Here is a 17,656-nt window from a genome sequence, read left to right as displayed (position 1 = left end):
GCCTCCTATCCTTCATTTCCTTCCAGGGAGTAAAATATTAGTATGTACATGAAGCCCGACCTTTTATTTTTCTGTGCAAAGCTAAAGCTGTCATGATTAACCACTGAAGGTATATTTATATTGCATTTCTTTTTTAAAAGTATTGTTTTGAATAACATAATGAAAGTTAGTTTTCCTCATTGAATCATATTTGTTTTACACTAAAGCATTATGATATAAAATTACAACCAATGGTTAGTTAGGTTGCCTCTAAACATTTTTAAGAGAGAAAAAACATAATATAAATAACTATAAAAATAACAACAATAATATAGATATTGACTGGTGTTTACTATCATAAAAGCCCAAAGTTGTTTTGTTGTGCGGCCACAAATGGTATTTTAATAAGTTTGACCTCATCTGATATCTAATTATCCAGTTTTCAATATCTCAGGGGAAAAACACATAAGTACAACGCTTCTGTCTATGCATAGAAAATACTTAAAAGGAACAGTTCTTTGCTCATTAAGTCTCTTCACATTGACTAATTTGTAGAAATATGACCATCTTTCTTTACAAAAACAGATCTTTAAAGCTTTTCTGGGTGACTTGCATTTATAAATGACTTCTTGAAAAATTCAAATGTACCAGTCATGAGTGAAATTATTAGAAAAGTGATTTCTCCTTTTAATGATTCAGAGTTACAGCAAAATCCATTTCCGGTTATGTGAGAAGACTGTAACTGTCATTTGGACACGGTTGTAGACCTTTAAAATATAACAATTCTCTGGAGTAAGAGTATTGAAGAGAGCCATGCAAAATTACTTGATTTTGGGAGGAATATTATGCAGCCACCTTTTTACCTATTTGCTTCAAGAAATCAAAGCGTACATAGACCATTATTATGGTTATAGAAAACACGTCCTGTCTTTAACTAATTTAATTCTGAGGGTGGCATTTCATGTAGGTCTTGTAATGGCCATTTAGAGAAAGGAGAGAATGGTTAGCATTATGTCAGCTAGTTTCTTCTCGCTATTTTCTTTTTTAACAACTGAAAAGCAGATAGAGTACCATTAGTATAATTGCTGTGTGGGCAAACTACCATTACCATGTTTCCTTCCTAGACTGCTTTGGGAATGAGGCTAGAAGAGCTCTTGCTACTAGATGAAAAGCTGGCAGCTCCTTCACTGAGAAAATGAAAACTTAAAAAAAATGAGAGTCATGCTTAAGTGATACCATCCTAAGAACAATGTTTTGGGGTTTCAGAACTGTGCCTCTGAAAATCGCCAATAAAATATTGAAAACCTATGAATATGGGCAAAAAATAGGGCAGTGGTTCTGTTGACCTTTCTTTGTCTGTCTGCCTCTCTCCAAAGGACTAGCTACAACAGCAAAATAATCCAACTCAATACCAGAGAGATGTCATTTTACCACATTACTTCATATAATAGGATCCATGGATTTTGGTATCCACATGAATTCCTAAAACAAAACTTTGGTGGATACTAAGAGTACACTGTATACAACAATTGAGACACAACCCTTTTTCCAGTGTAAGTGAGTCAAATTTTCAGGCTGTGGGAGCTCACTTCCATTTTCACATGTATACAGTGGGTCTGCAGCGTTTTGCTTTTGGGAAACAAAACAAAAAAAAAGCAAGCCCCATATTATTTAATGGCATATTAAATAGGATGTGATGGTCTGCCATCAGAGGAAGTTGTGAATCCAGAGCCTGCAGATCCTGAGGGCCTCCTGTATTTGGAGACAGCACTTTAGTACAGCAGGATATCTATACAGTGATACCTTGACTTAAGAATTTAATTTGTTCTGTGACCGAGATCTTAACTCAAAATGCTCTGGTTTAAAGTGAATTTTCTCCCTCTGGCACTAGCCCTTAACTCAAAACACTGCTTTTATGTCAAAGCAAAACAATTCCAAGTGATGGCTCTTAAATCAAAGCACTCTTAAGTTGGCATGCTCTTAAGTAGGGGTTCCACTGTATTTATGCTTGGAGAATGTATGCCTCTTTTGTAGATATGCCACAAAAGTGTGTTGCTGGTACTAGCTAGTCTTTAAAATATAATTCTGACAAGCTGGAAGGAGGCTAACCTTTATTTTAGCTGGCCATTTAGAGGATAACACAATTAAATTTTGTCATTTGCAGTGATAAACCCCTCCCAGTTAGAATTCTCCATCTTCCAAATTCATTTTCTACACACTAATGAATTTAACATGAGGAAGTTCATTCTAAATGAATAAGTACTCAAAATAATGAAATACCACTCTGAGTGATTGAACTAAGCCTCCAATAAGATTGCATAAGGTTACTCTGTCCACAACTGGGCTAATTCACCCTTCCCTGGCAATGCTTTGCAATAGAGAACCCACAATTCAAGCGGTTGTTAGGGGCTGAAAGGGAGGAAAAAGAGTGCTGGTGTGATAGTCTATCAGGCACTCTTTGGATGCAACTTCATCTTATTTCAATAATTAAGAGGATTGTATTGTATTGTATTCTGTATTGAATGTGTCTATACTGAAAAATGTATAGAAGTAGAAGAAACCTAGAGGTAATTAAAAACATATTTTTAGAAATAAGCTCATCATCCATGAATAACGTACCAACCTCTGATTTAATATTTAAAAAGCCAAGTCAAAGGGACTAAAATTAGAAAGGTTTGTGTTTAATTTTTCATTTAATTATGTACCAGGGCCTTTGTGAATGCAAATGTTATTTGGATAACATGACTATCAGCTGTGCTTTTTGTCAGGATCAGAAGCTTCTATGATGTTAAAGTCGAATGTAAGATGAAAATATATTCACCACTCAATATAAGAATTTCCAGCAAATTGAATGATTTTTTACAACACTGTATTATCTGTAAGTATGTATATAATACATAGATCAGAAAACAATTAATTGCACCACATACAGGAAACACACAGCCCACAATGTGCATGCAGCCTCTGTAGAAACCCACCCCAAGCCCTATTTGTGTTTCTAACATGAAAACATCATGTCCCCAAAAGGATCCAGGAGGTGAGATTTTCCACTACAGCAGCAGGGAAATTGAGAGTTCATTGGGTTGTTGTAGATTTTTCAGGCTGTATGGCCATGTTATAGAAGCATTCTCTCCTGACGTTTCACCTGAATCTGTGGAAAGCATCCTCAGAGGTTGTGAGGTTTGTTGGAAACTAGGAAAATTGGGTTTATATATCTGTGGAAAGTCCTGGTAGTAGAAATAACTCTTGTCTGTTAGAGCTAGGTGTGAATGTTTCAACTGACCACCTTGATTAGCATTTGATGGCCTGACAGTTTTTAGGCGTGGCTTGTTACTCCCTGGGGGGATTCTTTGTTGAGAGGTGATTAGGTGTCCCTGACTGTTTATTGTCTGGAGTTCCCCTGTGTTTGCATTTTGTTTTTTATTTACTGTTATAATTTTTTAATTTGAAGAACTTTTATGACAGACAATGCTGAAACCAGTTGAGGATCTATGTGGTAGTGGAAAGTGCTCCTGTACTCTGAAATTTATGTTTCTACAACTGTAACATTACCTTATAAATGTTTTCTGTCTCCAGTTTCTTCATTCTGTTGACCCTTACAAGGGAACATTGCTAACACACGGCACCTTTTCTGTACTTCAGAATGGCTTTTGATGGACATGTGCTTCCATCAATAAAAATTTAATATTTATTATTTCCAACATTTATACCCTGTTCTTCTCAACCCCTGAGGGGGGACTCAGGGTGGCTTAGAACGGCAGCAATTTGATGCCGAAAACATACAAAAACACATTACATACAACATTACACAATAGGTAAAAACATTAGGTTAAAAACATCAATAAAAGCAGTTATTTCTAATGCTTATTTTCAGTGAGAGACCAAGATTAACTATATTGCTGATGCAAAGTGGAAAAATACTCTGCCACAAGAACTATGCATCAGTTCTTAGTCTGGAATGCTGGTAAAACACAGAAAATAAAGCAGAATTGCATTTATGTGGTTAATGGGAAATATAAGTGAAGCCAAGACATGAAACAGTGACTTCGTATGTATGTTGTTATTTCCGCTGCTATTTATGTTTCATGGATATACACACAGAGCAGGGTGAAGCTGTAATAAGGTTGCAGAAAATTGAGATGATGGAGTGAAACACAGCACTACAGGCAACAGGTTGGATGTAATCTTCCTTCACATCTACTTTTGCAAAAAGAAAACTATCATTACCAAGGTGAGGGAGTTTCTAGCTTTACCCTTTGCCCCTGAATTTCTCAGAGTTTTGAAGTGATGCATTAAAAGCAAGACTAATAACATATTGATTTTCTTTTAGTAATGAGGGCTAACATTATTACTTTTTTAAAGGTTTTAATGTTAATTATAGACTTCCTTCAACCAATCCAGCTGCTGGGAGCTGCTGACCATTAAGGTGGCCTGTAGGTACTTAGGATTCGTGAATATTTAGTAGTTATGGATCTGTAACTCTAGGTTGCAAATCTGTAACTACTTCAATCCTGAATACCAGGCAATATTTTGGAAGGAGATTTGAGGGGGAGGGGTTGTCCAGAGACGTTCCCCTTGTTGAGATCTTAACAAACTCAACACGCAGTTGCCATTCACCTTTGGGCCAAATCTGTGACAAACTGATAAAACAAACTTTTCACCATTCTTGCTTTGTTTCTTTAAATGAATAGAAGGTATGCAGGACATGCATGACTTCTCTGAAGGCTAACAGCATGAAGCTACCTCAAAGCCCTAGCAAAAAAAAAGAGTGTATGGCTTGCTCTTGAATTTTGCTTCTAGTCATATGTCATAGTTGTCTCTAGTACCTCTATTACAAATATATTTTCAGTTCTCATATGATTCCCAAATTACTATATATTCACAGGCTTGATGTCCATGGATTTGCTGACCCATAGTCCAAAACAGACCCTCCCGGGAAGTGTGTGTGGGCCTCTCTAGACTATCCAGTAAGGTTCTATAATAGAACCCAAAATATAGCGTTCTCAATTATCCAGTTGTCTATTATGTTATGTTTCAGTTATCTTTGTGTGTGTGTTTCTCGTGTGTCTTGGAATATATCCCCCTGTGGCTTTGGGGTTGTACTGTTTTAGCTTTAAGTGAAGCCATATCCAGTTTGGTTTTTTGGTTTTCTTAAACAAAGAAAAAATATGTTTGTTTATCCTGTTGGGATTGGAGTGAAGGTTAAAAGGATGTTTTAGAAGGGCTTTTGGACTGTACATAGACTATTTTAAAAAATAAAATTGTAAATAATGCATCAATAGCACGTTATTTTACTTACAAAGGAAGAAGGGAGGAATTTGAGAGCAACTTTAAGACCAACAAATTTTATTTCAGCATGAACTTTTATAGATATAAATTATAGATTTGCAAATGGAGTGCAGAATGATATCAAAGCTCCATGTTATAAAGAATATCAATACAGTTGTAGAAATGGGATGGAATGCATAAGATCTAGAAATATGCAAATCTTGTTCCTTGTCCTAAATTTTTCAAAAGTCTGAGCAAGGTGATAAAGATCTTTAAGATCTTTACAGTGTCAGTTAATGCTGAAGTGTGAAGCAATAAATCTTCTCACTTAGTGATTGCCATAAAGTGATTGTCTTTGTTTAGTTTATATTACTGTTAATGAATTGGTATTTGTGAATAAAATTCAGCTGTTTTTCTTTTGTCTTTCTTTATAATTATTTTGTTCAAGGACTACACCTTGTAGATCCCTTGTTTTCAGTGAGAGACCAAGATTAACTATATTGCTGATGCAAAGCGGAAAAAATCTAGAAAAGGTGGAATATTCTATAATTGGGTTTTTTGAGTATTGACATTTCTAATGCCAGATTTGGGTCCAGCAATCCTCTTGTGTAGAGCCTGTCTTTTTTGTCCAATATAACGTGGCACTGCTGTCATAAGATAGCATATATTATATTGGAAGAAGAGCAAATAAATGCACTTCTGATGCTGAGGGTAATGTCACTGGCTTCTATAATATTGCTTCCAGAATAGAGGTGAAAACGGAGTTGGCATCTGGGTTTGTCTTTGTATTACCATTCATATTACGTATCCTATTATAAGTAAATAGGTGGTGAATATCTGGAGGATGACTAGAGGTGAATAACGACCAAGAGATTAATGCAGCTACTTTTTTGAAAACTACTTTACTTGTCATCAGGCCTGTAGCGAGGGGGTGGTTTTAGGGGTTCAACCCCCTCCCCCCGAAATGTTTCAGATTTTTTTAAAAAAAACCTGGTTTACTCATGAATTTTAACTGGTTAACCAAATCCCCCTGCTAAGTATATGAGATGCAAAAAAGGTAAGAGTCCCTCCAGAACTGTAAGCACTATCTCAAGCAAATATTGACAATTTATTCACACTGTCATTACTTGCAGCAATAGCCGATGTAGCAAAGCAACCAAGTTGGGGGCCAGACTTGGTGGAGGTGGTTGATAGGGGTGGAGCTGCAGGCTATTGAAGGTTGCTCTGCCCCCTGCAGGTGTGCTCTTGGCTTCAGTGTGAGCTAGGAGGCAGGTTTCAACCCCACCCACCCCAAAATGTTCAACCCTCCCCGAAATTTTCACACACCCCCCCCAAATTTTCAACCCTCCCCAAAAAAATTTTCTGGATACGGCCCTGCTTGTCATTGATCAGTTATGAAAATTGCTAGCATTTTGCTCAAATGATTTCAGGTCAAATGAGAAACGTGTTAACATTTCTCAGGAACATTTCGTTCTGATCTCTCTATTTCCAATGAGCTCATATAGAGGAACATTACATTTTTTTCTCTTCCCAGCAGTTAGAAGTGGTACAATTGGTTCAACCACCTCATCCTGCAGAATAATATAGATCAGATTACATTTAAACTTTGTGTTCCGACCTTTATGTATGAAGGAGCAAAGGCAACTAACAACAAAGCAATCAATTATGCAGAGGTAAAACTGTGGCATTTAAAACAAAAAAATGGACTTTCAATACAGCCAGTTATTGTGATTTTTTTGTGTGATACTTCCTTCTTTTGAAAAGCGAGCAAGTATACATCCTGACCACACAGGGCACTCATTTTGATTGCTTTATTGTCAGTTATCAATGGCATTTTTCCATATGGAAAAGCAAGGTTATTTTTAAATAGTAGAGCATTGCAGTTACCTTGTTGAGAAGAGTGACAATATCACCTTCTTTGATTGTCAGCTCATCTTCATTCTGAGCTTCATATGGGAATATAACTTTGCAATATTCCTTTACTGAAAGAAAAAAAAGCTGTGTTTTAATAAATCGTATTGTGAAACATTCACATTTTGTAAAAAAAATGAACATGGTTCCCAGTGTTTATCTAAGCCAGTGGCTTTAGAAATTGTATGAATCATTAATAAGCTTTGCATAATAACTGATAGAGAAAAATAAAGATTTCTGCAGAAACAGTCATTTTTGTAAAATATTCTACTCAGAAATATTCCATTAAACTATTTTAATTGGAAAGACTGTGCTCATTTCTCACTCACAGTAAGAGAATGTGAAAGAATCCCCATAGGGAATAAGAAATCTTTCTGCTTTCACCATGGCACTGGGTCATTATGGCAAATGAAAGCACACATAATCATTTCTAATTTAATAGATTTAGGCATATAAACACATTAAATTGTTAATAAACATTTCTATTATATTCTATTAAAACTGTAGCCTAAATTCCTTCTTTGGATACCTAGGGAATAGAGTTTAACCAAGTAAAGGGACTTGGTTACATGGCAATATAGGGGACGAGTACCCTCCACATATATGGATTCTGCATTTACAGATTCAACCATCCATAATTTGAAATTTTTTTTTTAATCATCAAAAGCAAAACTTGATTTTGCCATTTTATATAAGAGAGACACCATTTTACTATGTCACTGTATATAATGTTAACAGCATCTGCTCGTTTTAGTATCCAAGGAGGGTCCTGGAACCAAACCCCAATGGCTCCAGGATATCAAAGGTGCACTGTTTCACTTTCCACCTCTCTGAACTAGCCAGGAGAATCTGGTGCTAGAAGGAAGAATGTTCAAAAACAAAAGGGGCAATTGAACATGATGGTAAGGAGATCAATGGGGCCCACTTTCCTGCCTGCAGTTCCCCCCAAAGGCCACAAGGGGGGGGGGTCTTCCAGAAATGCCTAAATCCTGAGAGGAACTGGGATTTAAAATTCTGGTTCTTTTGGGGATTTAGGCCACACAGCAGGTCCAAGTCCCAGAATTTGTAGGGGTGGGGATGTGGCTAGATGCTCTACTGAGTTGGCCCCACATCTCCCTAAACTTACCAGAGAGGCCTGCTTCTGTTTGCAGGCCTCTTGGAGTAAGCACTAGATGCATCATTTTGATGCAACAATAGCTTACTCTGTGTGGCTTGCAGAGGGAGGCAGCCCTCTCTGGTACGTTTAGGAAGAAATGATGGGCTGGCATTGCCATCCTGGTTCTTCAGGCTACTGAAGCCCCCCCCCCCCCCCCCCCCCCAAAAAAAAAAAAAACCAAACGGATGGTAGTAGGGATTGATTCCTGGGATTTCAAAAGGTGATCCTGAGACTACGAACATCTACAAAAATCTGGACCTTATTGAAATATCTGGATCTTTGCAGGTGTTTTTTATACCTGGAATAAATCTGGAAATCCAGGCTTGCTCTGTGTTAACCTGGATTAACCTAGCAGTTAGAAAACATGCAAATGTGAGCCATTACCTTCTTTGGGAAGATAACGGTGCTCCATGCAGTCATGCTGGCCACATGACCTTGGAGGTGTCTATGGACAATGCTGGCTCTTCAGATTAGAAATGGAGATGAGCACCCGCTCCCCCCAGAATTGGTCACAACTAATGTCAAGGGAAACCTTTACCTTTACTTTAATATAATTCACATATATTAGTGCTACATCTCAAAAAAAATCATCTGCTGTTTGCGTGCTACTCTAAGGAGTGACAGAGCCAGGCAATAATACCCTAATCTACATTTCACCCATGTATAATTTAAAAGCCCCTCTTAGAATTATTAATTAAAAATAATAATTTTGAGGCTCTACAATTTATGCTTAAATCTGGTACTGACTTCACAACTTTTTATCTTTTTATCTGCTCTTACGATTTTCTTTGTTTGGCTTTCTTGAAGGTGTGTCTGCTTTTCTGCTACAATGATTACCTGCCACTCTTCCTCTGTCCATCCCAATTCTGAAGTGCGACTACTAACAATAAACATTTTCCAGACAACAACTGGAATTTTAGAAATGACATTTTAGAGAGTAGCAAAGATGACGTTAGCAAATGTAATTATAGGTTTTGTCCATTTTTAAACTAAGCTGCTTTAAGTGCTGGAAAAACCCTACTGATATTTTAATTTCTTCTGGGATACTCGAGTGCCTGAAGCATATTTTCAAACCATGTAAATGCAGAGAACCAAGCTGAGGTGCATATGTGTACATATTCTCCAAAGACATATCTGAATATTTTAAGCAGGAAAAAATCCTAACCATTTGGATTCTCGAAGAACTGAAAACCATATAATAAAGGATCACTGAGTTGTAGAAATCAGACAGTAAAAGGTTAAAGCCAACTGCCTTTTTTCTTCACATTCTTAGCATTTTGGGACATTTTCTTTGATATTTATGAAATTATACTTTTTTTGAGAGCTGAATGTAACTCAGTGCAATTCCCAGATGCCTAGTTACTCTGAGCAGAGTCTTTTATCCTCCCCACAAAGAAAAAAAGCGAGACGTACCCTTTGTTCTGTTGTCCAGTTCTATTTTTGCTGGTTCCTGAATTGCTGTAGCCACAGGTATTTTTTTCCCAACTGTCTGCAAACAAATAAACAATCCTCTCTTTAATGTTAACTCAGGAATTAGTCAATAAATGCAAGAAACGAACAAAACACCACAATTCACATATTTATTTCTCTAAAAGACTATGGTCAATTAAAAACTTATTTAAATATTGAAATGGTTTTTAGCTGCCACAATTCCTTGAGATCTTATGGTTATTTTTGCAAAAGGATGTTTTTCTCTGTTTACAGCCCTGTGAAATATCAAAACTGTCTTGACTCTTGTTTTTCCCAGAATAAGCATTTCTAACAATTACATAAGCCCAGGTCTCAAAGCGAACTGAATTACATGCTACTCTATAGATGTAAATGCTTACAACGAACCCACCATAATAATAAGCCTGTATCATTTTTTAAGTCCATCTTCAAAAGAAATAACATTGATTAATGGGTTTTCCAAATCCAGTGAGAAGAACAAACGTCTGTGCAGATTCAAAAGCCACTAAAGCATATGAAGAAAAAAAACTTGAATTAACAAACTGTGTCAAAGACAAGAATTTGCATTGCTTTTATAGGTACACTCACATGCACTGCCTTCTTGACAGTGCATTAGAGACTTAGCTTTGTCTGAATGAAGATACTCAAAAATAAGAGCAACATTGAAATATGGTCCCTGCAATACTGAATGAGGGAAACTAAGACAGAGCAGTTCTGCAGAAAAAATAGAAAAATGTATAGATTTCCACCTCTGTCTTGAAACACGCACACACTTGGTCCATCTCCATTGCTATTAACAGAGCCCAGCAAGCCAATCCAAAATTTATGAGGTGTGGGATAAATCTGACCCTCCAAGTAATTTAATTAATTAGCTAAAATGTTTGCATACAAGACCACTTGGTGTCAAGGGAGCGAGTTATCTTCTGTCAGGCTGTTTTGTATGGAAAGTGAAATAGCTGATTTATGTTAGAAGGCACAAAGAGGTGACTTGTCAATTAAAAGCCTTTACTTCTAGTTAATGTGATCTGTCAAAAGGGTTGCCAGATGTTCCTCTTTTAAAAAATCAAATTCATTTGACGTGCAAGTGAACCCAGATTAAGAGCACTGCAGGACAGACTTCCCCTTATTTCATTTTTACAATATTTATCCTTTGTTTCCAATGCTTAACGTAATATAGAACAAATATTACTCTACCTTTCAGAACAAATTATATCTTTTCCCAACATTAGACAGAAAAATAATGAATACTAGAATTCTGTAGGAATCCTTGTTGTCCTTGGAGACAATATACCATTTAACATAACAGGTGTCACAGTTTTAACATTTCATTGTCCCTAAAGTTCAAGAAAACCACAAAAGGGGTATGTGTTTGGAATTAAGGTAGATTTCCATTTGTGGTCTCTTAAGAGTCTTCTCTTGCTCTGTTTTAATAAGAAAAATCACACAATCATGTAAAGCTACACAATCACATAAAGCCACACAAACTTGCTGTGGCTAAACAAATCAACTACTGGAATATCCTCTACATATGTTCAAATTAAGTTTTGTATTTATATGAGCAATTGAGGCAACACAGTAAGTAGTATGCTAATTTCAAAATTATATCAAGCACTTTTAAATGCAAGGGAAGAGATTTCCTGCTACAATGTGATTTAAACAGGATTAATGGGAAAATCAAAATACATAACATCAGTCTTAGCATATGGTAATGCAACTGTTTATGGGTCATTATGCAAATTCTCTATAGTTTCCAACCTCTCATTTGCATATACCATAAAGATTATGATTTGGAAGTTCCAAGATGAATATATATATACTCTCTTTGTCACATTTCCTTACATGGCAATTATATAGAAAGTTCAGGAAACACACAATTATACCATGCTTCCTGTTTATACAGTATTCTGTCTCATCCAAATTAGGACCTTCACATTTCCACCCACCTTGGAGAGAGACACAATTCTCTTTCAGTCAAATGAGAAAACAAATCACACATGGACTTGTGCAAAGTTCTATAAGCAGCATATATTTTCACGCACATGTCATTTGGTAGGTCTTATTCATAAATAAAAAAAAATACTCAGGCAGAACAATTCATATTCCAGGAATGCCGGGACTCATTTCTCATTCCTGAATCTACTTGAGATTTTTAACTTATAGACTCTGAATGAGATGCTTACGTGTTGCTACCCAACAAAAAGATTGGGAACCCAGAAAGCTGCTTGTGATGGGTTTGCCAGCTGTAGTTATACTCTCTACCAAATGCATCAGTAGCAATGCCTGCAGGAACACAGTGTGGAGGAACTACAGTTGTTGTTGTACTGGAACTCGCTTCATCCTTTTTTTAAAAAAAGAGTCTTAGCTAGATAAAAATAAAACCACTGTTGTCTTATCACCCAAATATCTATTGTTAGCTCATGTACACATCTATACACTTTATTAATGCAGGTAACAGGCATAAAAATCCTAAAATGTATTAATACCTCAAATAATAAACAAGTAAAATAAGGAAACAAGTATCTTAAATGATTTGTCTAAAGCACATGAGAAATATATTTGCTTTTTACTCCTTCCTGAAAGACACCAGGCGACAAAAGGATAATATTAGGAATTTCAGTTCCCTTTCCTGTTGTTAACAGTAAGGTTAGCTAGCTGTTGAACTCACAGATTTCTGTGGTTCCAGCCAAGCTGATATTGGAGATAACAGACTTGTCTGCTCTCAAACAAGGAAGCTGAGCATTGCTGAGAGCAACAGAGTTACACTGTTTGATACTGAAACCAATAAAAATTGCAAGAGAGTCATATACATGATTCCAGTGACTTCCAACCTGTGGTCCGTGGACTACCAAGAACTAAAATATGGTCTGCGGCCTCACTGCCACTACACAGTTGCAACGAGAGTGGCTGGTCTCATGAAACCCTCTTATAGTGCCGAGGCAACGGGGATGTCGGAAGGGGAGAGGCTGACTACCCATGAAAAGTGCGACAACAAACCTCCTGACTGCTGCTTCTCCTCCTCCCTCCCTCCCCCTGAGAGAAGCTGTTCCATGTGGCACCTGGAAGCGGGGGCACCTTGGTGTCTTTGTTTTTAGGCCTGTTCCTGAGGATATTTGGGGTGCTGCTTCAGAAAATTGCACTGGATAGACTACAACAACTCTAGATTATTAAACATGATTTTGTGTGGGCGAGATGGCGGCTACTGGATGGCATATGTTCTGTATGAGAAACTATAGTTGATGTGGTCTTATCCAATGCAATTTACTGAATCAGCACCCCAAATAACCAAACTGAATCTAATGTTGACCAAAAACGGATGCATTTTGGTACTAATGTTGGAGAGTGGTTCCCTGGTCAAAGTGTTTCCTGGTCAAGTGGTCCCTGGTAAAAACAAGGATGGGAACCACTGCCAATTGAAACTATTATCCTATGCTAGCCATAAAATAGTACCGTATTAGAGATTCAGGGCTCAGTTAAACAGATGAATAAATACAATTCAGATGTCAAGCCTGGCCATGATTCAGTAATCAGAAGCTTTTCAGAAGATTTCCATATGCTCTTCATCCCATCCCGATGAGATACTTCCTTTACTTTATAAGTTTTATTTGTCACATTTTACTGAAGTGTACCAACTGGCAAAATGTATGTCAATACTTTTAGACTATGATATGTAAACATATTTCAAAGTCTGGTTCAATGTTAAGGTGCAAACTCTGGTTTGCAAATTTGGACAGTAAACTGTTTTTTAATTTAAAAAACTGTAAAAAGAAGTGGAAATCTGTATCTGAGAGAGGAGAACTAATCACAAATGATGGCTGGGCATTATATCCCTTTTGGATTTCATGATGTCAAGCAGGTTGATAAAGTGTCACTGCCTTGTAGTGGTTTGAGCATTGAACTGCAGGCTTGGACATCAGGGTTCAAATTTCTGGTTAGTGATGGAAAACCACTGGCTGACCTTGGGAGTCACATTCTATCAGTCCCAGCAGAATGCAATGGCAAGCCCTCTCTGAACAAATCTTGCCAAGAAAATCCAATTATAGTGTTGCCTTGTCACAAGTTGAAAATGACATGAAGACACATAGCAATAAGCAGATTGGAAGTTTTGTCAAAGTTCAATATTAGCTCAGACCCCTTGAATGTTGGCTAATCTGACATGACATGACAAGCTATGTTTAACGGAAAAGGAAGCAAGAGTGCATGATCTACTTCGTATGGCCATGCCATAAATAGACAGAAGGTGAGTGTACGTGTAAACCTGAGACTAACCTAGGTTTCTTCTTACAATTCAAATTGAGCAGTTAGACCAGCCTGAGTCTCAGAGATGCTTAGCTAATAGGGAGGAGTAAGGAGTTTATCACACAAGGTCAGCAAATTGCTATTACAGCAGTCTTGTCTTGGACTATCCACATGGTCTTTTCCTGCTGCTCTCCCAGTGGAAAGCAGTCTGGAAAACATTTCTTTGACAAACACACATAATCCAGTAATGACTTCATTTAAAATAAAGTACCACTGAGAGAGTGGCAGGAAAGGAGCCATGTCATGTGATAAGTTCAAGACAATGGCACAGTTGCAATTTTCCCACCTCATATGATAAACTCCTGAGGTAAAGTGAAACATAGCAGAGGGGTGTGAAGGGAAAAGGGAGCTGGTCCTAATATCCCTTTTTTTAAAAACAAAAATCCATTTTAAATGTTGTTTTTCCTTGTAGTGTGATTTACTTTCAGTTAAAGAAGTACACTGAGAGAATAAATGACATATTTCTTTCAAAGATTGATGCAGAACAAGTTAACTATCCCTGGCCAAATTTCTCTAACTCCGAAGTCCCAAACTTCAGCATAGGTCATATTATCCCTTCCTAGCTTACTATTTAATAGTTTTGGCAGCAGTCCTAATCCTGCACAGGCCTCTGCCCTTCACAGCTAAACTGCAAATCACATGTCTGCCATGAGATTTTACAATAGTATAGGAAAATAAATATGGTCATATAGATGTTTTAAATGCAACCCATATTCAGGAATTTAGAACAGAAAGTATGTCCTTATGTATTTAACTACAACTCTTTTGCCAATGATTGTTATTAACTGCTGTCAAATTGACTTTGCCTTGTGGCAATGTGATGAACTAGTGATCTTCAAGTCACCTTCTCATCAACAGTCCTGCTCAGGTCTTGCAGACTCAGGGCTGTAGCTTCCTTGATTGGTTCTGTGCATCTGTAATGCAGTCGTCCTCTTTCCTATTGCTGTTTATCTTAGTGGCTTTTCGAGTGAGTCATGTCTTCTCATGATATGGCCAAAGTATGACAGTCTCCATTTAACCATCTTGGTTTTTGAGAGAGCTCAGGCTTGATTTCCTAATAGGAGTCATTTATTTGTCTTTTTAGCAGTTTATAGGATCTGTAGATCTCTTTTGCAGCACCACTTTTCAAACGATTTGATTTTCTTCTTAACAGCTTTCTCCACTCTCAAGCTTTCACAACCACACATAGAAGTGGGAAATATAATAGCACAGACCATTCAAATTTCAGTATTCAATTATATATCTTTATATTCCAGGATGTTGTCTTCTGATTTCTTGACTGTAGTCTTCATTCTGATTAAAAAATGGACTACTTCAATGTTGTCATTGTCTACTTTAAAGCTATGTCAATCCTCTGTCAATCTTTTGGTTTTCTTAAAGACAAACTGTAATCCTACCTTTGTACTTTTTCCTTAACTTTATTCGATAATCATTCCAAGTCTGCTTTTTCTGCTAGCAATATGGAGTCATCTGGATCTTAAAATGTTAATTTTCCTTTCTCTAATTTTCACACCTCCTTCCTCCGAATCTAATCCTGCTTTACATATAATATGTTCATAGCACAAGTAAAGCAGGGAGGGTGATAAATGCAGCCTTTCCTTCCTGAACCCCCCCTTTTTTTTTCTTCTTCTTCTTTTTTTGTATTCTGTCCTGATAGTAACCTCTGTACAAACCAGGACAAGGAAATGCTATGGCACATTTATTTCTCTAAAAGAATCCATAGTTTTTCATGATTTACACAATCAAAGTAGTACATTTCATATTTGTTCCAGCTAGATATCAGAAAAGCTTATATGGCCATATGGACTGACACACATGGACACGGACTTGTATCATCACCTAATGGCACATTAGCAAAGTTGAATCAGACAGCTTACAGTTATAAATATGAGTATTAATCATATCAAATATTCCAGGAAGTGAGAGCTTCTGAGTCTAATCATACTATTGATGTGCATGCAGAAACAAAGAGGCACAGACTAATAAGCAGAAAAAAAGTTCCCCCACCTTTGTTTAATTACAACCCCTATTGTTCTCCAGCCAGTGTTCCACAACAGGCTCTGTACAGATGCAAAACCCAATCCTATGATTCAAAAAGACAATGCAAAACTAACTTCTTTGAGGTCCATCAAGAGACAATAAACTTCATTTCTAACCAATGTCCGTATTCAGATAAGTGTGATCTAAAATCATTCTAGACCAGTGGTTCTCAACCTGTGGGTCCCCAGATGTTTTGGCTTTCAACTCCCAGAAATCCTAACAACTGATAAAACTGGCTGGGATTTCTGGGATGAGGTCTCGAGGGATGATTCACCACCCTCTGTGGCAAATCAACAGGGCAGGAGGGCAATCCCGGTGCCCTGCCTTGCCAGCAGCTGCGTGGGGAAGTGTCACCATACAGCTCCCCGTCCCCACGCTGGCCCAGTGGTTGTCTATGGAACACACAAAGCCCCTCATGTGCTGAGGGAGGCATCCTGCCATGCTGCCAAGATGCTTCCTCATGGAGCCCTGCCAGAAATCGCTATATGTCATGTGATGGGTGGCATGGGGCTCTGTGGAAGATTCGTACTGGCAGTGTGCTAGGATGCTAAATTCACCGAGTGTGATGAGGTGGTTTATCATAAATAGACACTGTCTCATTGCAGGCTGTTGATGTATCCCGTCTTTGCACTGTGTTCTTCTATACTTGTATTAGGTTTTATATCCAGGTTGTAATTCAGAACAATAAGGCTTGCTCCTTCATAAATAGGTTATAGCACAGACCCACCCAAAATGGTATAATTGCAAACATTTTATATGAAGTGACATTTTTTTACTTCTCTTTTTCCAGAATCACTAATAAACAGTTAATTCTAAAGTTGTATTTCAGGATTTCTGAATGAGGTATTGTGTCATACCTTTTATTTTAATTATACTACTGCATACTTTGACCCTTTCTCTCTAAGTAAATTAGTGTTTAGTATTATATTTTGCAACATGTAATTTGAAAGCTTGAGCTGCGGCAGCTCCAACAACACTGGGTATTTTTATCCAAGTAGAAACCAAAATATATCAATAGCTGTCTTTTTAGAAAGCTATTTTAGAAGGAAACAGCAAGAATAGTTAATTTTCTGTTACTACTCAAAATACTTTCAGTTATTTGACATATCAATCAGCAATGCCATCTGTATAAAACGTGGTTGATGCCATACATTTATTTTCATCCATGGAAGAAGGCTGTGTGAATCAAGTATGTATGTGAAGAATATAGAACACAAGGCAAATCCACCCTTGTTTTGAAACATCTGCTTCAGGCTTAGCTGGAACACTTCACACTTCTTGTCTTTCAGTTGTTGCTTAATTGTTCTGAAATCTGTAATTGTACCCTTCCTGAGGATGATGTTGCAAGCATAATCCTGCTCTGTACAAAAGAAACTGCATGTTTAAACATTTTGAGTGTGTCCTTGGGTGAGGAACCAATGAGGTAACTCTACTGCCTTCAAAAAACAGCCTCAGCAAAGGATAATGTGTCTCCTCTGAATGAATGCCTGTAACAGGCAATGGGTTGGATGAAGAACAACAAATTGAAATGGAATACAAACAAAACAGAAGTGCTTG

At 37.3% G+C, this 17,656-nt stretch overlaps 1 protein-coding gene and 1 long non-coding RNA gene across 5 annotated transcripts in view; one reads left to right on the top strand and one right to left on the bottom strand.

The window, feature by feature from the left end:
- SH3KBP1 (SH3 domain containing kinase binding protein 1) overlaps positions 1-17,656 on the bottom strand; it is a 204,233-nt gene that overhangs the window by 35,069 nt on the left and 151,508 nt on the right. For all 4 annotated transcript variants that reach the window (XM_060770073.2, XM_060770074.2, XM_060770075.2 and 1 more), the window contains 2 exons: positions 9,728-9,803; positions 7,135-7,229 (listed from right to left, as the gene is read on the bottom strand). In XM_060770073.2, the coding sequence (XP_060626056.2) occupies positions 7,135-7,229; positions 9,728-9,803 (171 nt within the window). The remainder of the gene's footprint in view (positions 1-7,134; positions 7,230-9,727; positions 9,804-17,656) is intronic.
- Positions 1-17,656, top strand: part of LOC132771718 (uncharacterized) — an 83,365-nt gene that overhangs the window by 12,191 nt on the left and 53,518 nt on the right. The gene's annotated exons all lie outside the window — the stretch shown is intronic.

This window comes from Anolis sagrei, chromosome 3, assembly GCF_037176765.1.
Source record: "Anolis sagrei isolate rAnoSag1 chromosome 3, rAnoSag1.mat, whole genome shotgun sequence".
NCBI lineage: Eukaryota > Metazoa > Chordata > Lepidosauria > Squamata > Dactyloidae > Anolis > Anolis sagrei.
The sequence above is the reverse complement of the archived record's forward strand: the minus strand, read 5'-3'. Positions and strand labels throughout refer to the sequence as shown.